General features: G+C 43.1%; 1 protein-coding gene across 1 annotated transcript in view; it reads left to right on the top strand.

The window, feature by feature from the left end:
- The window catches only part of LOC105451978 (E3 ubiquitin-protein ligase MYLIP), a 150,651-nt gene that overhangs the window by 111,833 nt on the left and 13,992 nt on the right, over positions 1-24,826 (top strand). Inside the window, exon 2 of the mRNA XM_011692733.1 lies at positions 6,810-7,006. Coding sequence (XP_011691035.1) covers positions 6,810-7,006 — 197 coding nt within the window. The remainder of the gene's footprint in view (positions 1-6,809; positions 7,007-24,826) is intronic.

The following is a 24,826-nucleotide window of genomic DNA, read 5'->3' as shown; positions in this document are numbered from 1 at the left end:
AAATTCCGTGAACGTCGGCTGGACCGCAATAAAGTTCGTTTAGCCTCTGGATTCTCTGTCGAATCGAATCAACGAATCTACGTGATTCGCCCGTGGGCGAGATATTAATTACGGCGCGACATATGCAAATTGCTCCGGTTTATCCGCAGCGCGCTCGTCACCCTCCCGAACGTGCGTCGTCGTGCACGCGTGTGAATTTTACGGACGTGACGATTATCCTCCCCCGTTAAGCTCCCTTCTTTCGATATTGTCGGCCACCTAATTAATGCCAAATTATAATGCCCTTTATCGATTGGAATAAAATTGGCCCTGCGACAGCGGCTGAATTAGTCGAGCGTAACTCGTCGCCGCGTGTCTTGACTCGCGAATTTAATCGCGCGTTTAACCGTGGATACGATTAAATCATCGTGGCAGTTATAACGCGGACGCGAGAGCATGACGAGCAGAAGCACACGTCTTCGCGAAAGTTATGTCGACGATTTTTCAAAACGAGCCACCGCCACCGCGCCCATCGCGACGCTGGAATATTCATGAGAAGCGGAGACGACTCTCACCGCGTGCACGCGCTTGCTTATCGCGCGGATGGAACGGCGCGTGTCGGTCGGGATGCTCCGCTGTCGCTCTCGTGATGGGTTCGTGGGGTGAAACACCGACGCGTGGTTTCGCTAGCGATTACATACGGTAAAATTACTAACGCTCCTATAAGGTCAGGACGGAAAGGGAAAAAGTAACACGTGTATTCGTATATATATGTATTTATGAAGGGCCGCTATTACACGTCGTGCGAAGCTGAAATACAGATGAAGACAGGGGGTAAAGAGACGCTTCTCGCGTCTCGCAAACTTTGATTGCGAGCAACTCCGTGCGCGCTGTGCGTAAGCATGTTTCCGGTAAAATAAACCGAGCAGCTTGATAGCATATGTATACGAAGATATATCGCGGAAGATATATCGGCTCTTCTGTATCGACTCTTTTATAGCGGAAATAACCGGCAGAATTTTGATTTACGAGCGTATTTATGTTGAAACATTTATTATCTTTTTACAATAATTGCTGGACGCATTTTGTTAATAAATTATCGCCGATTAATATTATTGGTCATAAAAGGATGACGTGAACTGGTAGAACCGTATATTTTATTTATGTTGTATACACATTTAATATATGCGATTGATCAAAATCAGAGAAATGTTAAAGAAAATAAAAGAGAGATAGAGAGAGGCAGACATTAAATATGTGATATGGGAAGTACGTTTTTAGCAATTATTTATATATTTTATTTCATTATTTTGCATATCGTCAAGTATGATGCCAACGCAAAATAAGTGCAAAACGTAATTGAATGTAAAGTGTTAAACGTGTGTTTGTGACAAACGTGACGCATTTGTCACGTGGCGAGAGCCTAGCATAAATAAAATATCCATCGGACGTAATTGGGCAGCTAATTAGAATAATGAAATATTACCCAGATACGTCTCTGCTCCATCTCTGCACCGAAGCTTAATGGATAAATCGTATGTCATTCTGGGAGCGAGAAAAAGCAGCCGCGCGACCGGCGTACGCTCACATTCATTTCAATATTACGTTATTCTTCATTAATCCTCTGATATATTGTCTTGCGCGAAGCGAGTTGAGACACGTATCGCTCGTACTCGTGAACTTTAAAATTATTAACTGACTTCGCATATTCCTGCGAAACGATACGCAGGTATTATTTAGATCCATATTTTTTTTGTCAAAAAATTATCAAAGTGTCGGAGAATTTTATCGAAATTACGGAAATTTATAGAGAAAAATTAAAGAAATTTCCATATTCCTTCCACCGTTGCATATACATACATTCACAAGCGGCTAACTCTGCGTAACACGTCGAAATGCTTGACCTGATGATCGATGATCATAAAAAAATACGGGTTACATGTTCATAAAACCCGCGGGGATCAAAGGAGCTGCAATATGCGAAAACGGCTGAAAAATCGACTGCCAGTATAATCACGCTGGCGAGCTCGTGTAGGCACGCATGGAAATTGCGCATGCCGAAGTCTTTGAAGTACCTAGCCGGGCTGGCTCACTGGTCGGCTATCATCGTCGTTTTATTCTCGAACGAGGCAAATAGCGAAAAATTGCAACGGCGGAAGCCGCACGAGCGGATACGTAAAATGCATTGAGTCAGATAGCATTCGCAACGTCGAGGATAATATCGCTTTGTCCTTATACGTTAACAACTGGATTGTGAGTTGTCGAATATGAGAATATGAACCGTACGCAACAGCGTTTTTCGCGTCCGCAACAGCGGACTTATCAGTCGCGATTGTTTTTGACGTAAAGCAATCTCGAGATATACATTGAAATTATGGTACAATTAATTTAGCCATGTATTTTTAGATACTCAATTACTGCACGTTCTCTGTCGTGTTCTTACAATTTTTCTTTTTCTTTTTTTTTAAAACACACTTTCTAATGGACTCGCCTTGCGAAGACTTTTTTTGGCACGGCACTTTTGTATCGGCACTTGATTAAACACTCGTAATCAAATAGAGCGTGCAATTCACTCTCGGGAATTTACATAATCATTTCTGGAAGCTGCACGAGTCGAGTCGCGGCGCAAAAATTTATACGGACCCGGTGAGCCAACAGTGAAATAATGTGAGGGAACTTTCCCCGACGAGAAAGGGAGAAAGAGGGAAACAGAAAGATGGAGAGAGGGGAGAACGCCTCCCCGAGAGACGCGCAATGCCGAAGTCTTCCCCGAATAGTAGACGATGCAAACAACTTTGGCGAACGATAAAAATATGCCGGATAAAGTTTCGCGTTTGCAATTCTTGGTGCGCATTCGGCGAGAAACTGGCTCTGACCTATTATAGATTCAGGACCCAATCAAGGACGGGTAAACAAGGGGAGGGATTGCTTCGCGCCCTGTTTGTAGTCTTACTCGAGACAATAGAGGAGCAATTGCCGGCTTATCCAATAATGAAGGCTTCGGTATTGCGCTTTTGCGAAGTCTGCTGGATATTTATAGGCGACAGAGCGATCATTAATCTTCTACGCTGGGCTTAAGTAATCACCCGATTTTCTCATTGTCGCTCTTCTCTCTCTCTCTCTCTTTCTCTCTCCCCTTTTTTTTAAAAAAAATTTCTTGAAATTTTATTTTCATTCTCTATCAATCAGTTAAATATTGATCAAGTTTTTGCTTTTAGTCGATGCTCAATCAAATTGTGTCAACGTCGATTTTAAAATATTTAACGACGACGAAAAATAGATCATCAAGAGACGCAATAAAACGCAGTCACGAGCGATGAGATCAATTATGAGAACCGATATCGTTATTCTGCTGCACTGCACGCAACTCTCGAGTATCGTTTGATATCTTTCAAAGGATATCTCGAGAAAACGAAGAAGAGATAGATGAACGTTCTCGGACGCACAATGGCCGGAACGAGACTTGTTTCTCGTTCCGTTTAAGTAAACCTTCTGGCGTTCGTCGGAAACTGGGCTGCTGCATTTTTCCTCGGAATACTTCGAACGGGTGCATAAACATAAGGCCTCGCGCTCTGAACAATAAATTTTGTTTCCGAACCGTGTTTACCTGCGGATCTGCAATTCATGCGTCGCCAGTCGTGTGCAGTCGTTGTGCCAACGCGGTTTTGTATAAAGAGAAGACGAAACCGCACGTCGCGCGTTGCATTCATGAAATCAAAAAGCGTAGCGAGCAACATTCGAATGATTGAATGAATTCGTATTTATTTTCTTCGAGAGTATTTTATCTAAAAATTGAGACTATGCTTATCATAATAATTAAATTAGCAGTAAAAAAAATGTAACAAATTCTACTAAATTATATATAGTTCTTCTACAATAATTTCTATTCTCCGTATTATATTCGCGAAAGCTTGACTGAAAGAAACGAAGTTAAAGATAACGTGCAATAATTCTATCCTGTACCTTTCAAAATTTTATTTTCTACACGTGTACATGGAAGAAGCATAAGAGGGAAGCGCAAAGACGCGACGGAACTTTGCCTTTCTATGCAATCGCAGCCACTTACGATTGTGATGCGACGCATTCTGAATCGCAAGGGTGAATCCGAGCTTGGAAGCGCATTCCTCATCGCGTCACGCGGGCGCGCGATTGCGACGCATCGCGCCGCGGCGCCGCCGCGAGGGATGTATCCCGAGCCGGATGACGCTCGTAGTCGGCCGGCTATTCGTTTTCGCGCACTTCCACTTCCGCAAAAAGCCACCGCGCGGCTGACACCGCCGGCCGAGCGCGATAAATTACCGCGGGGACAACGGGCCGCGAGCGTTCTCCGTGAATTTCTCTTATCGCAACGCACGTGACCGAGTTTGCCCGTAACATCGGTATATCTCGAAAATCCGGTCTTCTAAGAGAGAGAGAGAGAGAGAGAGAGAGAGGAGAAATAAGAGCCGTTGTGAAAATTCGCAACACCCTCGCAATACTTTTCGTCTAGAGAAACTTTACTTAGTATCAGATAGAAACTATCGACGCTTCTCCACCGATAACTGGATTTTTAACGTCAATACTTTATCTTTGCTATTAGTTGAGTGTCGATATCGTTATTATTCTAATAAAATTGGTCATCCATCAATAATAATCAATAAAAATGTTTATTTTTATTCGTCAACACATATCACTCACCGACTTGTTAAGAGATTTAAATAACACTCTGTCAACATGATAAAAATAATAAAGTCTCTATTTTTGGTCCATCAATCGTGCAACGTTTTAAAAGTATTTTTGAGAAATTTGGCGCGTTATGTCAAATGTTGCAGCGGCGAATTAAATTTTCGGCACGCAGTGATCGTAAATGTCTTGATATTTTCAGAAGAGAAACGAGAGACAAATTAAAGAAAAAAAAAGATGGAACCAAAATAAGAGGGAGAACTCATTTAAAATTTTCCCTTTCTCTGCACCAGAACCGCACGTGTACGAGGGTTTATTTTATCGCTCATATATAATATACAAATATTGCGTATGCACACATTCAGCTACAGAAATAATCGATTAATTGTAACATTTGTTACTCCCGAAACTTCTGCTGATACCGCGTGTAAATCCACTTAACCTCCTGGCTATTTCGTTTGCGTCAAATTTTGCGTCAAAACATTTTCGCGATGTGTACCGTTTTTTTTCCATTCCTTTTTTTTTAGCTTGGCATCAGTAATTCAATATCCCGCGATTTGATCCTCGCTGCCGCGATTTAATGTAGGTATTGCGCAGATATTTTCAACAGCACCGCATGTTCGAGTCGATCACCTATCGTGTGGCCGGCTGAATTTATTAGTGTCGTTTATTAGAGAGAAATTACGCGGTCGCGTTACGGTGAATGAATTAAAACGTTTCTGCCCGGCCGCGCGGGCGAAAGTGCAACGCGCGAAATTATCTTATCTAGGTCGACCAGGCTGTGAGCGATGGATGGATAATTATTATCAGCCGTGTCTCTCTCGATGAGCCGCGCGCGCGGATTTTTCACGCGAATTTCCGAGCGAGACTGGGGGCGGCTCTATGATTTATTCAAGATGATGAGCTGCCGCGCGCGGCACTGAACGATTTAAATGGCGAGATCGATGTTGCGAAGTTTCATATTCGAGCACGTGTCGTTTTCCGTAATGTTTTTAACGATTTTTCCAACGCCGCTTTCGCGGCGTTTACTCGAGCAGCGAGTAAATAACGGATATAATAGCTCGCGCAATAATGCCGGGCGAGCGGCGTGCTAAAGGCATAATTTACGATAAAAGTGCGATCACCGGTATCACCGTGAATATCGATTTTATAATGCAGAATGTGCCCGAGCGCTGCGGATGAATAGAATCCATCGGCGGTGTGGAGCGCGCGGGTAAATGAAAAAAGACTGCTTATTAAGAATTTATGCTGAATACTTTTTAGCCGCCTTTCAATTCAATATGTCTAATAATGAATATTAAAAAGCTTGGCGAGAATTAAATTTCCAGTCGTCAAATCGCCAGTGAATCTCTGCCGGGAAAGGATTGACTCCCAATGAATCTGTCAAATAATCTATTAAATGGAAAGGGGTCCATAACAATAAAATAATTCAGATGAATGATGAAAAAGGGATCTCTCTGTGGAGTAGTGGAATATCTCGATATCCGCGTATAATTCGCGAAGTAAGCGATTTGGATCTTACTCCTTGTTATACTTAAGAAAATCTCAAATATTTTATTGTATCTCGATTTCAAAGTTGGCTCGCATTCTATTTATTGCGAGGCGGCGTTCCTGGAAGATTCGAATCATTGTCCGCTGCACAAAAACAAATTGCGAGCGCGCGAGTACAATACGCTTGATTTAATTGCATACGTTAGCATCTCGTCTTGATCGCGATATTTTTACCCGGTCCGCAATTACGGCGGCCGCGGCGAGGAAAAATTACCGGCAAGAATGGGTAAAGAGCGGCCGCGGCGGAAACGTGGCGAATCGGCGAAGAGGAACGGATAATGACTCCGCGGATATCTGTGCGCGGTACCCCCCACGCGTACTGTAACTTTCTAAATTATTGCCGGCGATTTGTTCGCCTCCCGGACTCTCTCGCCCCGCGAGAGGATCCCCGTGCGGATTAATCGGTCGAAGTGTCGCGGATCAACGATTAATTATAGACGCTAAACCGAAGAGATATAGAGGGTCGTTTGAAAATTTGGGTCGTATCCCGAGAGCAAGCCGATTTGCGAGGAAGTCGCAATTTGACGCGATCGATTTGATTTATCTGAAAGATGTAGAGCGATGGAAGAGAATTCGCGAGAGAAGAATAACATCGATCGATTCGTTTTGATTTGCAGGCCTGCGACTGCCTGGGAGTCAGCAAGGAGTGCGATTACTTCGGGCTGAAGTACCAAAATGCGAAGGGCGAGGAGCTCTGGCTGAACCTGAGGAACCCCATAGAGCGGCAGACCGGCGGCGGCGTGGCGCCTCTAAGATTCGCTCTGAGGGTTAAGTTTTGGGTGCCGCCTCACCTGTTGCTGCAGGAAGCCACCAGGTAAGGAAAATTAATCCGCACCGCGCCATTGTTTGTTAAAAATATATACGTATTTGTCGCGACGGACCGAACAGAGGCCAGGATTCGATTAGGCGAGACAGGGTCCAGACGTTTTAATTCTCTAGAAACAATCCGTAAATATACCTTTAACGTAGGTACCTAAATAATTATAATTGGACTTATATAAAGCGTCAGAAATATTAATTTATCTGGTAGATAAACATCATTAAAAATTTCTCCAGGAACTCAGCCGGAATATTTTATCAAAACTCCTCTTATCCTCGATATACCTTCGTGTGATTTAACGCCGCAATAATTCAATAAAGCTTCTATTTCGCGTTTATCGACCTCCGTCTATAGACGAGGGTTTGAAAGGGATCTACATGTAATCTCGTAAACTCCCAAGGGACTCGCAATGTTCGTCGTCCCTTGGCAGCCGGGGAGATCGAGATGGACGGATAGTTTACACGCCCGACAGACAAGCAATCCCGCGCGATTGATTGGTCGCCGTCGATGTGATTTCAAGCAGAAGCTTATTTCGTGGGATTACCGCGCGACATTGTCTACAGTTAAATTTAGACGTCGATTCGATGATACGTAACGGGATCACGATAATCTCACAATACGCCTCTGTAATGCTCTTAATCCTTGGTAGAGCATCTCTTAATCCAAGTGTTTCGCCGTCTTTCTTTTCCTGCAATAAATTTCCAGTATCGGTAACTGGAAGTAGTTAGACCAATACCTCTTTGCTACCGTCGTCGCTTTAATTACGGGAAATTTGCATTGTCTTCGAGCCCGCTCTATACTGTCAGCCAAATCCCTTTACGCCCTTTATCGATCCTCGAACGTTTAATACGGGCAGCCGGTTTTAAAATTCAGTCGAAGTTTCACGTCGTAATGTCAGTAGCACGACCGCGAATTTCGTTAATTATACGCTACGAACGCAAACACGATGTTATACCTTCTGTGTATAGGTAATTTGTAATAATGTAAAGTGTGTAATGAATCCCCCACGAGGGTAAAACCCTCGTTCGCGGTTGTGTTTTAAAATCAGCGTATCCGACGCCGTAAACTGCGGAATGAGAAACTGCCTCCGGGAAATATATACGTCGCGGATGTTCGGCTGGGAAGCAGGAACTCGTTTTGTTTGAAGTTCTGATTGGCTCGTTACCGCGGCGCGACGCCGCGTATTCAAAGCGAGACTCGCCGCGAACTCTCCGTGGCAGTTGCGAATTGCATCCGTTGTAATCCGATGCGCGAGTGCACTCGTGCGAACGCAACAGCGGGAGGAAGAATAATGGAGATTTTTGTCCGAATTGAAAATCGTTTCTACCGTAAAAAAAAAGGAATCTCCTTTTCTGGGAAGGAGAACAAAAAAGTGAGAATGAGAGAAAAAAGAATAATAATGAAAGAAAGGGAAGGAGAGAGAGAGAAACGTGGCAAGAGATCGAAACAGATAAGGAGCGAGAGAGAGAGAGAGGGAGGAGAAATGTGCGAACGCTCGTGCAATCAGTCGGATTCCTTGAGCGCGATCCGCGCGATCCATCGATTCTCAAGCGAGCACGTACGAAATTGCATGCTGGCGTCGCCGTGGGAGTATACTGATTGCATCCGATACCCCGGCGTTGTCGGATATGCGTTTTCGGGCGCGAAGCGCCGGGCACGACCGCGCCCGGTGCGCTTCTCCGCGCGGCGTGAGACGCACGGTAAATAATGTTATGCACGACGTCGATGCGATTTATTTTGCATTATTCGCAGAGCGAATTTGTATCAGCGGCACCGCCGCGCCGCCCCGATACGTGACATTTCGCGACCGTGCCGCCGTATACAATCGCCGCGTCGCGAGATTGAATCGCGTCGGCGGAGAGCGGGAAAATATTTGGGGAGCTCTCTCGCGGAGCTTTCCCCGTCGTCGATTTCCGCCGAACGGATCACGTTCGGCGATGGGAAATTTTTTGACTGGAAGAATTTAATGAAAAAGAAGTTTGCGAGCAGGTGGACTTTAATTGCGATTTTCGCGAGTGGGAAAAACACGTTTATGTCGGAAAGGTATAGTTGTATCCGAATTTCGCTTCGGTACGTTTCTTCCTTTCACGATTAAGCTTCGGAAAGTGGCGACGTGCTCTCGTTCGCAACTCCTCAGAGCTTTTCGCGGCTTTCAGGGCAAAAAAATTCCCAACGCGACAGTCCGGCAACTATTCCCTCGCGCTCGTGCAGTGTCGAAAGTTTCCAGCGAATTCGACGCAATTAAACGTAGCCCGGGACGAGTTTGTAATTAGTAGCGGCACGCAGATTTCAACGGATCGAAACGTAATTTCAATTTAATCGCGGTCGCTCGAATTACCCCGCGCGGAGCTAAATGCGCGAAGAGTAATGCATCCGGCGTGCGAATTAATTCGTCACCGGTAACACGATTCTGTTGCTGTAATTACGCCAACTGGCGCAACGAATTTTCTCTCTCTCTCTCTCTCTCTCTCTCTCTGTCCAGCAATATGTAATCCTTTAGATTTACAGCGAATCCTTCTTCCTCTACGTACAATGTGGAAAAGACGTGATAGTTATGTCTAGGCAACCATTGCCAAATATTTTGGTTAAAAATAATATTCTCCAAACTTTAATTAATGAAATTAATTGTCAGACTTAGAAGAGTTTGTATAATATCTATAATACGTACTGTGAATCAATTAACATTGAACCTATTCAACTTTGACGTTATAAATTAATGATGATTTTAAATACCTACGTGACGTTTAATTTCTGTAACGTTCGAGCGTTAATAATTACGATATTTTAATTAATGCAGGCGAAACTTATAATGATAGACAAAGTACAAGAGGCGGAATATTACTTAATTAAGAAATCGCTTTTAAGTACACGCGAGCGGGATTTACGCCTGGCCCGATTACGCCTCGTCGAAAAAGCCGATTTCGCAAGCTTCTCTCGAAGCCTCTTAATCAACAGCGCTCACAGTCCCTTTCCGATGTGTGTCCTTTGACGTTGCCGTGTCGTCGACCGAATTAAATCCGACTCACCGAGAGGTTCACTTCTCGCGGGTTAACATTGCGCTCTCACAGATGCGATCGGCGGGTGAACTTTCCGGTACTGATCGGCATCGTCAATATGATCATTACTCAAGATGTAGACTATTTCAAGAGCCGAGTACGTCATCGATTATGTGGAAGTTTTTAGCTGGGGTGGCGAATTAGTTAATCTCTCAGAAACTCTTCCCGTAAGCGAATTAATCTCTAACAAAATTACGACATTATCACGTCGTGCTTATTTTCCAGCCGGGATATCTCGGAGGGTCGTGGGTATATATTCGGCGGTAAAATCCGGTGGAGTACGATACAAGGTCTGACAAGAGGGTTTGTCCCGGGGCTGCCACATAAGATACCACAGAATTAATCCCGACGTGTGGGTCAGAATTAATTGAGTTACACGTGCCGTGCCGTTCGTGCGGGGCTCTTTCCGAGAAAAGGAGTGAGAGAATGCGGTTAAAGTTTTGCAGATCCGACACGCTAATGGTATAGACGTATTTGATGTGTGGATGAATATTAATGTCCGGCCGAGCAGTGTCGAGTTGTAAGCGTTTACTTTTACGTCGTATTTCGCATTATTTTTACCTCGCAGTATTATTGTGTAATCGACAAGAAATTGATGACTAACGTGTTTAATCATTTATACTCGCCGAAATTAGTTGCTCGCGAATCTGTTTTCGTTCACTCGATCGATATTTCGGTAATTTCGCGTCACGTTAAACTCGTCTGGCGATATTTTTATTGACGACTGTCATTTCCTGCGGAAATGTAGAGGAAATTCGTAAAAACATAAAATAAAAAATTTGCGCAAAACGTTTTTGATTTTTTTTTTTATTCGAAAAACGCGAATGCTTCATCATCATATTTTATCATAGGATATAAATCACGTGGTATCACGTTAATTATTTGACGCCATCGACTTTGCGTGTGATTTATCGATTTGGATTTTTTTTTATCCGCTCACGCGGAAAAAAAACACAATTCTCCGATCACAAATTCGGACCTCTGTCCGACCGTGGAGGCTTCATACACGGTGCTTCGCGTTTGATTTATCGGCGATCTACATTTCGTTTGCAACGACGTCACGACTTTCCCGTCACACTCCGCCCGTAAATTTCGGGAAGATATACGGGCGCGAAGTGACACGCCTCGCCATTATCGCATCGCGGCGGTGATCGATGATTAAAAATACAGCGCGTTGGAATATGCTATATCCATATTTTACGACTAACGTCGTACGGGAGTGAAAATTAACGGACTGCGCAAATTAATTCCGTAATAATGATTCGTTGCAAAATTTCAATGAATGCGCCGCCGCCTGTGTGTTCGCCTGTCAGGTTTACCCCGTCGAGTTTATGCGCCACGGGATAGATTGAGGAGCGAAACTCCATCGCTTCGTTCTTATTAATTCGCATTGCGCTGCCGCATTAGCGAAATGTCGCCGGCAGGATCGTCTATCATACGTCGCGAACGGTGCGAGAGATCGCCGCGGCTCATTTCTTCCGACCGCGAAGTTGCGACGTTGATAAAGACAAAGTGTTTCCGTATCCGAGACGGTCGGAACTCACAGTTAATCTGCAGAATTACAACTGCGACTTCTCATAAGAATACCATAACGCGCGAGTCGTTCGTCATTTTGGTCGCGGCGCGATGATCCCGGGGATTTGAACAGGAAAAAGCGAAGGCCCGCGAGCTCCGAGGATTACGTCACTTTTAGCGCTCGTCGTTGAAACTACGTTTCTAACAAATTTGAATATTTAAGGAGAACGTGGCAATTTATGTGTTTGCCGTAAATATTACGAAAGGTTATGCAGGATTTTCTTGAGCAAGCTATTAAATTATTATTCGGTAAATTATTATTATTACTATTATTATTATTATATATTCGTGAATTATTACGTAAATACACATATTGAGAAATTACCAATTGTAAAGAATGAATGATAATTGCGATTGCTATTAACATTTCTATTATATGCAAATGTAACTATATTTGATATGCAAATTTGATATTTTACAATAAGTACATTTATCTAAATTTACATAAACCTTTACTCGCATATCTATGAGGAAACTATATCGTAATTTTACATTTATATTTCACTATTCATTTTCGAGTTACATATGTTGAGCTTTTTTATACTAACACTTTGTTATTTAATCAAAATATGGAACTTCCCATTTTGACACTAGGACTCGATTAATTTTTACGATCAATGAGATACCAGGGTGATATTCGACATTCGAAAGAAATATGTGACCTCGTATTAAAGCCTGTAACATCAAATACCGAACAGCACCAAAATTGATAAAATAGCACAAATCTGCAGCGATTACATGTTTTAGCGTGGTACTAAAAAAAAGGTACGTTTCGAGGGTTAAACAAACATTTCCGTAGCGGTAATAAAATGAAATATATGTGCCGCGCTTTCGCTTGTGCGGATATAAAATAAAACCGATCGGCAGAAAACGCGCGGGGCAGGAAACAGCCGTTTTTTTTATCGTCTGTATATATCGTTTGCAAAAAAAAAAAGAGTACCTTTCCGCGTCTAAAATTGCGTCCACCGTTGCCGTCGCGAATCGCGCCGCGTGGAAAAAGGTCGGTAGCGCCAGGGCATGTGCTACGTGTTATAAATTATAAGTTCTATCTCTCGCCCGGATACACGGCTTAACTCTGATGAAAAGAGAAACGTCGTTGTCGTGCGACCGTCGGAAACGAGGACGCTACAAAGGAAGAAATTCAGACTTCACTCGCACTCCCGCGCTCACGAGCGAACTTTTTTGTCACCGCAAACGTGATACCTGCGACGCGGTGCTAATGATTCGCGCCGCAAGAATTCAGGAAGATCGAGCTGTGTGAAGTTGACCCCCTTATTACTAAAATCCACTAACAACCGCTATCACTCGATTGGTGTTTGGTAGTATTTGGTAGCCCATTGCAGATGAATGGTAGTCAAAGTTGTAAGTTCACTCACGTATGTCTTGTTTTGTATTTTTTTTTTTTGGTATTGTTATTATAATTTTGACTATCAATCATCGAGAATGGACTACCAAACATTAGTAAGCAACCATCAAACGAATGCTTACAGTTATGATTACTTACGCAGTCTGGATAACCTGCATATTTTGCGAAAGGAGGAGTTAACTTCACTCACGTATATCTGTTTTTCGTATTGTTATTTACAACTTTCACTACCATTCATCGGGAATGGACTCTTCGGTTGGAAGATCGGGGCTAAAAGTCGTCTGAAAATTCTGGACGAGAAACATCGAGAATTGAATCGAAATTCGCGTTTGCACATTTGCGGCGAGCGTATTTTCATCATTTTATTTCATTCAGTTGCGCTTTCCATGCAGATCTGATAGAGTTTTGAATAAACGGGCGAATTCAGAGATATACGTAGTATATATATTCATTAATATTAATATTTGTACGATAGCATTAATATAAGCGTATAGCGTATACATTCAATGCTATTCCGCTTGCTAATCCGGGTTTGACAAGGGTGAAACAGTCGACCGGACGAACTATACCTAACAGGCGATATTCATAGCCGGCCATTATTTGATGAATAAGCGTAGTTTCACGAATCTACGAATCTCCGACAATCTATGCTAATTCCTCACAAGAAGCCCCATTGTAGTTTCGCGAAACGTAAATCCATGAATAACGATCCGCTATTAATTACGCCTCCAATCGGGCAATCGGGGATGGGGGAGGTGATCGCTTCCGGCTATAAATGGCGTTTCCTCAAGATGTGAAATAACCTGCAGCACCTAACAATTTACGCCGCCGTTAATCTCCCCGAGTGACCATTGAAGCGCAAGTTGTACCAGGACGGCAAAACCCGTGGATCTTGCACGAAACGCTGCGCAAGTGGTTTTACAGCGGCGTGGAAGTTTGACTTTTTCAGGTCTGGTCTCCCCCTTTTGTCAGTGGCTCCCGGTCCTCCTCGCCGAGCTTTTCGCACCGAGACAAAACTCGCCGCCGGTTTTCGAAAAAGTACAGGGGGTGTGGGCCGAGCGCCAGGAGGCGGATAACACGCGCGGACCGAAGCGTACGTTTTGTCGATAAAATAAAAATAAATTCGCGGTGCACAAAGGACGGGCATTCAGGTAAAAGCGGCCGCGCGTCCACACATACACAGCAGCATCGAGAAGAGGGCCTAGAAAAACTTTCCGGCCGGGAAAATCGAACAGATAATCGCACGGCGAAGAGGACGTGAGGGAGAGAAGAGGAGGCGAGTGAATGCGTCGCACGCTAAAAGGGTGAAATAGCGCGGTGACGTAACAAAGAACGTAGTCGTGGCAACGAGAAGTCGGAATTCGAGAGAATTGGCCGCTTTAAGAATATAAATCAGGTTTTATTACAACCGCGGGGTATATTTGTCGTAAAATATTGAATACATCTGCCGATAAATCCTCTCGATGTTTGGAACGACTTTAGAATATTTCGCTGTCAAGAAGCCATATCAAGATCTGCCGATGAGATACGTTGCTTCTTCTATCGGTCCTATCACTGAAAGGAAGCATCAGATATTCGGATATGTTGGCGAACGTTCTGAGGGAGAGAATTTGATCTAGATAAAACGGCGGAGGACCCTCCAGTTGTACAACATTAAATTTAAATTTTGTTTTGGAATTTTATTAACCATTAGGAGAATATAAAATCCCTTGACTCTTTATGTAAGAAAGTTTCTCGTTTATCGAGTTCCTTATTTCTTTGCATTTTAATCAGCGAACTCTCTCCTCTGCAGCTGTCATCATTTTCTCGACATTTTTTTTCCGCAGTTAAATTTTTTACGATCGTGGAAAGATGACTCTCTCAACTTCGACAGTTCCACATGTATAATTTGCGCAAAATTCCCCACCGTGCCGCGCGTATTTTTCTTATGTACGCATTTTAACGCGTTTCAAACTCCCTCGCTCTTAACTTCCACGATTATGCCACGTTTTCTCTTCACCATCTGGCAAAGAGTCTTCGGCTTGCTCGAAAGGCTCGCAGCGTAAATCTCAAGTCGCAACGTTAATGCGTTTACGACGTTCTGCACGCGCGGTGCGACGCGCCGCGCGACGGCGGATACATTTTCGAGTACCATCCTGCTCGGAAGAGATTTGTCCCCGGGTGTGTGCGAGAGGTGGCGGAGCTCGCAGGAGAGACGGCGGGTTCATTAGCGAGGGACGGCATAATTCAGGGAGTTAGTCGTTTGTAAATCAACCTTGCCGGGGTGCAGGCGGCGGGTTAAAGAGCATGTGTCGCGCCGCGCGCACACCGCGAGAAATTAAATGAAATATTACCTCTGTCACGTGGTAATTCTTTAAATAAATTTAAGTTAAATTCGCTGAACAGTGTACAGTGCGTATACGCATGGCTCGCGTTAATTAGCCGCGCTTTATGCTTAAATTTATTATGCCGCATTTACCCGGAACGTCATCCCGCGTAAATTTGCATAAATTTTCAACAAGCGTAAAATGATTGTAAAATAAAATCGCGGCAGAGTGCTAAAAGTATTTTTGTTATTGCGCCGCCAGCGCGGAGAATTCTCTCCGCGTGCCATCGAGACGGGAGATTTGCGTGTCTAATTATTCCGTCGTTCAAAGTAGACCTCGCGAAGATACGTTGGCGTCGATTTCGCGAGCTGATACATCGAAGTCATGGCAAATAATAGAGGCAACCGCGTCCCGCTTTGGAAACCTCCATTTTCCCCGAGTGTTTCATTGACTTTGTTTCTCTCTCCGTCGACAATCGCGCTTTTGTGTAACTTTCGAGGATCCGGGAGCGAAGTATCGATCGATTTCGTACAGTGTGTGGTTACGCGACGCCGAAGTTCATCGCGCCATACCTATATATCGTTCCCGTGGAGAACGGGCTTTTCGGTCGAGGCAACGAATGCGGCATGTGAACCGCCCGAAAATGGGGTTACCCTTCCGCGCTTTTTGCGTCGAGAGCGCCGGAAGATACTCGAGGATATTCCCCTCGCGCGCATCTCTTCCCATAGCGCGCGGCACGCGCTGACGACGGCCGTTTCCTTTCACGATATCGCGCGAGCTTCCTTATCGCGTCGAAAAGTGACACGATTCGGAAGAGAAACTTACGTGAGAATACGCTTTTGCACAACACGTCGGCATAATTTTGCGCTTATGTTGCGAGAGCCGTGTATTCAACGCGGAACAATATCGTATAGACACCGATGTCCGATATAAAAACGTACGACATCCTCGAAATGGAACACTCGTATTCGATTTCTTTGGATTACTTCCGACGGCACGAGGTTGCGTTCTTTTAATTTGCGGCGTGATAACTTTTTATTTTCAGACATTTTCTCGCGACGTTTGCACGACGCGCTAATCCGCTCGCGCAGCGTGTAGAGAACTCCGTTGCCGATTTGGGTCGGAGCTAAAAAGAAAAACGTACTTAAGTCCACCCGTACATCTCTCGTCGGCGGAATGTGTGCGTGTATACGTAACTGTGTGCATGTTGAAGATATAAACCAACAATTTTCGGGCTGCGCGAACGCTCACCCGCACAACTACCTACGACAATTCCGGCAAATCTCTACGTCACGTGCCGCAAGGCGGATTTAAGTGCATAATTCATTGTTACTGTAACGTCGCGCATCCAAGTGAATGCGGTGCACTCTTGCGAACGGAGAAATTTCGCAATTGAAACGACGTAAAGAGCGGGATTTGTAAATTCTCTCTCCCCGTCTGTTCTAACTTTCAAATGCCTAAGTATTGAATGCGTATTTAATATGCAAATTTTTTTTTTTAGATTTCTGAACTATTTTACATTTTTGAAATCTTTTTATGAGAATATTTTTTATGAAAACCTACGATGTATAAAATTTTCAAGCTTATCTTTTGATATAGTTAATAGTCAGTTTTTCTATAGAAATCATCGAAATCTTCAAATCTTCAATTTATTTTTGTTTTACTAATCTTTTAATATTAAACAATGTTAAATTTATCTTAAATGAAGAATAAAATTTTATTATTTATCTACATCCGATTGACTTATACAATATTTTTTTATTCGATCGTACCTAATATAAAAACTATTTGTGAAAGAGCTAGTATTTTTGCTACAGAAAAGTCAACTTCAAATTGATTAAATAAGTGTGGATTCTTCCAATATTATTCGAATATTTTGCATATTCCCGTTTTCACGAGCTCTCATGTGAAAATTATCAAACTTTTTCTTTCTAATCTTTTTTGGCTCTTTTCATTTTTTCTATTTTTAATCTTCTTTCATCATCTATATTCTAATAACGGCGTATATACCATGTGCGTAATATACCGCGCGGATAGCAGCCATCGTATTTTAACTTGGACATATTTTTTTTATTGCACTGTATTTCTACGGAAGTTGCGGCACATAATCCTTCCAGCATTAACCGCCGATTGAGAATATCAAATCGCGCAGCTACGTGTTCTGTTCACCGGTGCGTAACTTAATTATACGTGGCCGCGCTTATTACTGCGTATTTCGCGACGCGAGACGAGGGAATTCGTCGAAAAATTACGCAGCGGCCGGATAGCTCGGGATGTAAGTAATTCATTGTTAATACAGCGGTGGCAAAATGTGTTCGGACCCGAGCCAAGCTCGCGAAGAGAGAGAGGCTTATTCGCTTGGCGCACTGTGAGTCCCTCCGAGTTGTGCCCCTCGAGTTGGGGAATGAGGCAGGGATGAAATACTAGTTCCGGTAATGGTTTGTAAACTTATAGCTTGATGAATCGAATCCACGTGTAAGGAGTTGAATCTCTTCCTGTCGTCGCGTGTTTCTCGTAGATTCACCTCCAGTCGCCTCCTTGGAAATTTAACCCTGAATCTAGTTTACATAAAATGTATTTGAAATTGCAATAAGATAGTATAAAGAAGAAAAAAATTAATAATAAGAGAAATCTTCCTCGAACGCAATTTATAAAAAAAAACGTTTCATTGTCGAACGAGATTTTTGCTTTAGTAATACAGGAATTATGTGCTGCAGGAGCAGACGTTCCGATAAAAAATGTTTCGGCACGACCTTACCGTTCTATATTACAAGCGATGCGAAAAAAAACATGCATGAAATCCAGCTTTTTTCTACGTGAGATAGATTTGACCCGGAATTACAATAGGTATATTCATTTCATACAAAGCGAAAATGCTCTAGCGAGTAAAGTATTATGGTCACGCGATTTACTCGCGAGTTTTGATTCTCGATATTGTTATATTACACAAAAATACCCCTCGTTACAGCGCGCTACATCGCGGAATAGTTATCGCCGTTGGTATCGCGATTCTCTCGGAGACCGCGTCACCGATATAGCAATATCGATATATACACTTCAGAACTTTTTTATACGCTCCGTCTACCGCCGTATGTTTAACTACCTCGAGCGCGCCGGCGAGCACCGGCGATCGATGGCATCGGAGACACGCTCGTGATTTACCGCCGTTCGCCGTTTTAACCGGCGCGGACCTGAATGCTCCTTCGCGCTTCCGCCTCCGGCTTTCCGTTCAACTTTCCGCGATGGAGGAATATCAATTTTGCGGCGGCATTGTTAGCGGGACGCGCGGCGCGCCGTTTACGATCCCGGAAAATCGACGGGAATCGCGCGGAAGTGAGCCTCGTAAAAGGCTAATCTGATTTACAGCGGAATCTCAATCTGAGAGGGGGCTCGTAAAAAGCCCCTTTTGGACTTTTATGCCGTGGGAGAGCCAGAACTTTTTGATATTAAGGACATATCCTACCCCTCGGCGTGATTGCGCGCGAGAGTGGGAGAGAGAGAGAGAGAGAGAGAAAGCGTGCATTTATTTCAGCGCCCTGGGATGACATCCCCTCAGGCGCACGAGAGAGAGAAAGAGAGAGAGAGAGAGAAGAGAGCGAACTTTACCCCGAAGTCTGTAAACGCTTTTAAATACCGCGGACCTAATTGTGAGCGATCTCGAGGATGGCAATCGCGGTCGCCGTCAAGTTAAGCGCTTGGAGTTGCCACCAAGTTCTTTTTGGAAACTTTTTTTCTCCTGCACCGAGATCCCGCTATGACGATATATCCGAGACGATCCTTCTTCTCTTCTTGCGGCATGTCTCTGGACAGGGATAAGCCGCACGTGAAAAGCGAAGATGAAAGTATAAAGAGAAGACGATCGGCTCACATTGGAGAGCGAAGAGGAATTGCCCGATCGCAGCTCGAGCTTTCCCTTTGAGAGAGATTAGCTTCGAAGGAAGCTTACAGGACATAATTAATCGCGGACTAATTAGTTACACGGTGCTATAGTACGTAATAACGTCAATATGAAATAATTATAGGAATGAATCTTAAGCCAATTGTTGCGTCTGTATTGGTACTAATAAACAGAGATTACATATACGTGTTTCTATCACATCAAAATTCTGTTCTACAATCTTCTGAGAGCAAAAAAAATGATTGATGAAGTGCGATTAGTTCATTCATTAATTTATTTGTTAATTTTCCTAAGGATTACAATATTAAAAATCTTTCACATACTAATCTTTTATTTCTATTATAAAGTTTTATTCAGTATTATAAAGTTTTATTCTTGTATATTCTTGTTTATTCAGTATTATAAAGTTTTATTCTTGAATATACGCCATAAATTTCTAATGCGTTAATATTAATGCGATTTCATCTAAATAGCGGCAAGGTTCATTGACGTTTATATTGTTTATTACTGCATAATTGGTCTTCCGATCCTATTAATATTGAAATGTAATAAAGCATCGGCGCGATCCTGTTATCAGCATCAGTCTGCGGTGTCCTCCAAATTACCGTCATCTAATTGACCCGGTATTGTCCTACGACCAGACTGCCATCGTCGGCGCTGAGAGCAACGGGAGAGAGCCGTGTCGTTAAGTTAATTTGAAGCAGCCACGTGGCCTGTCTGACGCAGAGAGGAAAATAAATTGCGAAAATTATCGGCATGGAAACTCATCTCCGATTTCGTGTCTCAACGGCGAGAGTGAGATACGACGGCGGCCGGATATCGGCATCTCGGCCTTTACCGTGGCACCCGGAAGTAGTCACGGCTTGAACGGGGAAGGCGGAAACAGAAGCAGGCGGCGCACCGCGCTACATCGGAAAATAGGGCGTTCGCTTCCGAGATTTCGTTTACCGTGAGCTGGCTGTCTGGCATCTCTGGCGTTGTAATCTGACGGTATTATAGCCTCCGCGAAGAAGCATGCCTTTTATCCCTTTTCCCTCTTTTATCTTTCTGATCCTCTCTCTTCCTCCCTCTCTCTTTCTCTGTTTGAACTGTGTTACATTGCGGAGGAGTGGTTCTTGAGAAATGTGGCTGCGCCAAAGTTTTTCCGGAACGTGCCGTTGAAATTAAGGGGATTTCCTTTAATTGCTCGTGAAAGCATCCCGAATGTAATGGCCGCGCGGCCATGTAATTCCATGGTAATGTAAGCGTGGACGGGCGGAACGAGAAGTTGCGTGGGATAAGCGGACGGTATAATGAGTCACCGCATGTGTCCTTTATGCCGCGATTAAATGTTTCTCTTTTTTTTTTCTTGCCCGCGTTGTGGATAAATGCAACAGCGTTTGTGCCGCGTTTACCTATTTGCGCGAAAAGACACATGTTTTCCGATGCATTATTGTAATGTAATCACGTTGTAACACAACGATGCTGTAACGGTAAACCTTATTGTTTGAGGTCAGAGTAAACTGTCGCAATACAATAGCGTTATGGCACATTCGTGATAAAACGTGAACATCAATTAGTGCCGATTTCTTTTACACGTAGGTAAATATACCAACGCGAATAGTTTATAAATTAAAAATGCATTATACACTCCAATGCGTGCATTTCGATCTAACAGCTCTTAAAAATGCAATAAGAATCTTTAGAATGTTTTATTTAGACGCACGGCCCTTCGACCTTTTAAAATATCTCATTTTTTCCATTGAGTTATTTAAATAGTTTGTTAGCAAATATGAAAGTTTAGTTGATAAACCCGAGATAGACAGGTCAAATATCGGAGGTACTGTAAAAGTTTTACGCTCGTCATGTTGTGATAAAATGAAGAAAAAAAGGGGGAGGGGAAGGGAGGTATATAAATCGAAACTAAAACCTGTTGAGCGTGGGATAAGTTACAGCGCACGTCACTTTTCTTTCTTGTAGGCGTTATTGATTTTACCGAAATATTGTAGCAAGATAGACAGTGTATGTGTGTGTGGTGTGTAGTGTGTGTGTGTGTGTGTGTGTGTGTGTGTGTGTGTGTGTGTGTGTGTGTGTGTGTGTGTGTGTGTGTGTGTGTGTGTGTGAAGCTTGTTTAATTATCTTGGGTGTAAAATTACGAACGCGGTATTTCACAAAATATTAAAATAATCGCGGCTTGTTGAATGATAATAATTTATAATGCATATGAAATTGCGCGTATATGGTATCAAACATATTAAGAATATTAATATTATTTAATAATATTAAGGTTAATATTTAATAATATTAAGGTCAGTATTTAATAATATTAATATCGCAGTTATACTGTTCCTACAATATTTGTTCCCATTTATTTGCTTTCGTGAAACGCGTATCACATATTTAAATCTTCATATCTTCATGTATAAATTGTCGTGCAATTTTGGAAATAAAATGTTACAATTTTCCCGCGGCTAACAAGTAATCGAATATCCGGGAAATCCGTGAAGATAACCTCTTGCTACTTTTAATCACGGAATTCATTGCGTTTTAACGTCTCTCCCGGCAGAGAGAGAGAGAGAGCGGCGAATGAAATTTGTAGATCCGTGAAAACTTCTGCGGTAAAATCGAACGATCTCGCGCGTAACTTCGGTATCGGCCGAATAGCTTCTCTGCTTAATTTTAACCGAATCGTATAGATCGATATGTGGTGCTCCACGTTACCGCTGCGGCAGAATTAAGCGGGAGTAATAACGATCTCCTTCGTATTTTCGTATAATTTTGGAGAGGTTTGCAAAATTACAGATTCAAATCTTGCGTAAGAGCGTAAGGCCGCGCTGAACTATTCGTGCGTTCGATGCCACTTCCGCTATCTGTAGTTTTGTATTCCATATGTAAACCATATAATCACGAGAACTTTTTTCAACGTGCAAAAACAAACTGCTGTTGCGTAAAAATATAAGATAATTCGCGGAAGAAAATTCGAAAGAAAATTTTAATTTGATAATTTTATCTTATTTTGTCATAGCTGAAGTCTTCATATTAAGCCTTCGCGAAGTTCCTCTTTGGGCGCGCTGTCTATTTATCTCACTAACTCTCTAATACTCTCAATGTGCTGTTTATCTCACTGATCGAATTCGCGAAATCCGGCGGCGTCGAATAAACTCGAAACCACATCGTTCGCCGTACAGTACGAAGTCGTACATCGCACGAGCGTGTTAATGTGGTTGCGGGGGAGGCTTTTTACCGCGCGTCAGACCGCGCGGTGCGGAAGGCCGAAATTGCGTGTAAACCCTTAACATGCAGACGCTCGTTACAGCCGAAACTCGCGTCGGACGGATAGGCGGATAAATGGATCCGACGTGACTGCGGGGAAGAACAGGTGGATACACGAAAAGCACTTGAACTTCTTCGCGGATAAAAGCCCGAACGGACCTCGCGATGCTCCGTGAACGGAGCTGCAGTTTCGGAGCTTAATTTTGCCAGAATAGTTTCAGCGGTCAGAATTCGACGACGACGTCCGCCGCTAGTCGAGGGACTTTGCGAGTGAACGTTCAGTAAAGTGCTCGTAGATGGCCCTCTTTGTCTATCCTCCTTCTTCCCTTAAGCATCCATTCTGCCGCTTGAAATTTCAGCGCAACGCTAGCGGCAAGCAGAATCCGAATACTCGAAATCGAGCTAACTCGTCTTCAGTCAAGTGCACCGGAAGTAATTCGTCAGATAAATCCGACCGGATTTCCGGAGAGGATATCTCTTTCGACCCCTATTGTCTCGCGAACGAAAGGGTTTTTCCTTTTCGTTCGCGGTGGATATCAATATCGGTGAGATCTTTCGCTCCGAGACGATCGCTTATCGTCGATTGAGAAAGAATACATGAATAGCAGAAATAACAAAAAGTTTTTCACGAGAGACGTAACGTCTTATCGATTCGCGGGAGAAATAAGTTCGCAGGTGGAGAAATTCATAGATAAATTTACGATATTTCGAGGGGATCGTGAAATCCCTATATTATAATTTCTCTTTAAATTTTTCGAAAGTAAATCGACTTTATCATTATTAAAGAATTTGTTATTAAAGTACACGCTATTAGCGAGACAACTCGTGTACAGCGGAAAAACCTGCAGAGTGGTTTCCCGTGGGGAGATTACAGGCGGAGGATGTTTATTAGCGCGCTCAGATTGCATCTCGCGGTAGTCTCGTGTTTATTTGTCTCAATTAATTTTTTGCGTTACTTCATTATCCCATAGTGGATGGATATTACCTTCCAGATTTACGTAAAATTTATAAAAACAGGGGCTCCCTCTTTCTGTGCGCGCGTGTAACGTAATAGATTCATTTAGAATATGAGAGTATCCTGGCTTTAACGCTTTTATGAGTACTTGTGTACTCTAAATTGCACGGTGTACGCATTTCTTTAAATGAACACATGACAGAGACAAAGAGATTGCCAGTGCCAATGTAAATCGCTTGATGGTAAAATTGTTGGTTAAATGTAAAAAATTTTTCCTGCAGGACAGTGCAAGCATGCCATATTTTGTGTCATATTTGTTTTATGTACTTGAATACGTTCTGTAGCTGTCGTTGAAAAATTATTTCGTGAAAAAAATTTTAGTATAAAAACAAGTAGTTGTTTGTACAAGTTCTTTGCAAATCGAGCCGATGTAAATATATCATAATGCATATTAATGTTCAGATTGCTTATTCAGATTGCTTTTTAAATAAAAAAAATTTTTTCAGCTTTTTGAAAATGGGAAGAGCCGCTCTAAAATCTTGTAAAGCCGTGTTGCTTTATTTTTTAAAATAACCATTTTGTTCCTAATTACGGGAGTAAAATTACGGGAGCATTGTGCGCAAGTTCGATTGAATGTATAGCAGATAACACGCGTGAACATACTCATGAATTTGTAGAAATGTAATTATCCTACGTGTTATACGCCGTACGAATTATATCTCGAGCCCCTCGCGGTTGCTGCACGAACGCAAATAGAATTGCGATCGACGAAAAGGCGGCCCCCTGGGCTTTCCCGGTTCTCAAGTTTCCATCATCCGCCCTTGCAGTAACTCGGATCACGAACTTTATCAGGTCAAAGATTTGTTTTATTCAGTGTCACGTAACCCGCCGTTTTCCCGCGTATCCCCACGCGGATTCCATAATCTGATTGGCAAGTTCCATTTCGAGCATACATAAAATAAATCCGCGGTATCCCCTGCCTGCGCCACTACGCGAAAATACGAGATATTAATGCCCATCAGAATCAATATACACTTTCGGATTCAATGGGCTCTAAATTTATTATTCCGTCATAATCGTTGAATCGTATGGGTCGCGCGTCACTTCTGGTACAACGTTCACGATATTCCAGCAATATCCGTAAAATATTAGGGATTGCGCTCCATACACACACACACACACACACACATACACACACATATACGTGTCGCCTGTCATAGCACGTAGTAACTTCAAATCAATCGACAGCATCCCGGCGCGCGGCGAATCAGCCCATGCACTGTTAATTTCATTACGCGATTCACGGTTCACGGAACGCCGCGGTGGAAAATTCAACGGTTGAGATCAGGTGCATTTTCACGGTCGGGGAAGCTTCTTGGACGTTTCTCTCTCTCTCTCTCTCTCTC

The sequence above is a fragment of the Wasmannia auropunctata genome, unplaced genomic scaffold (genome assembly GCF_000956235.1).
Source record: "Wasmannia auropunctata unplaced genomic scaffold, wasmannia.A_1.0 LD336106.1, whole genome shotgun sequence".
In the NCBI taxonomy this organism is placed as follows: Eukaryota; Metazoa; Arthropoda; class Insecta; order Hymenoptera; family Formicidae; genus Wasmannia; species Wasmannia auropunctata.
Note: the sequence above shows the minus strand (reverse complement) of the source record. Positions and strands in the feature narration are given on the sequence as shown.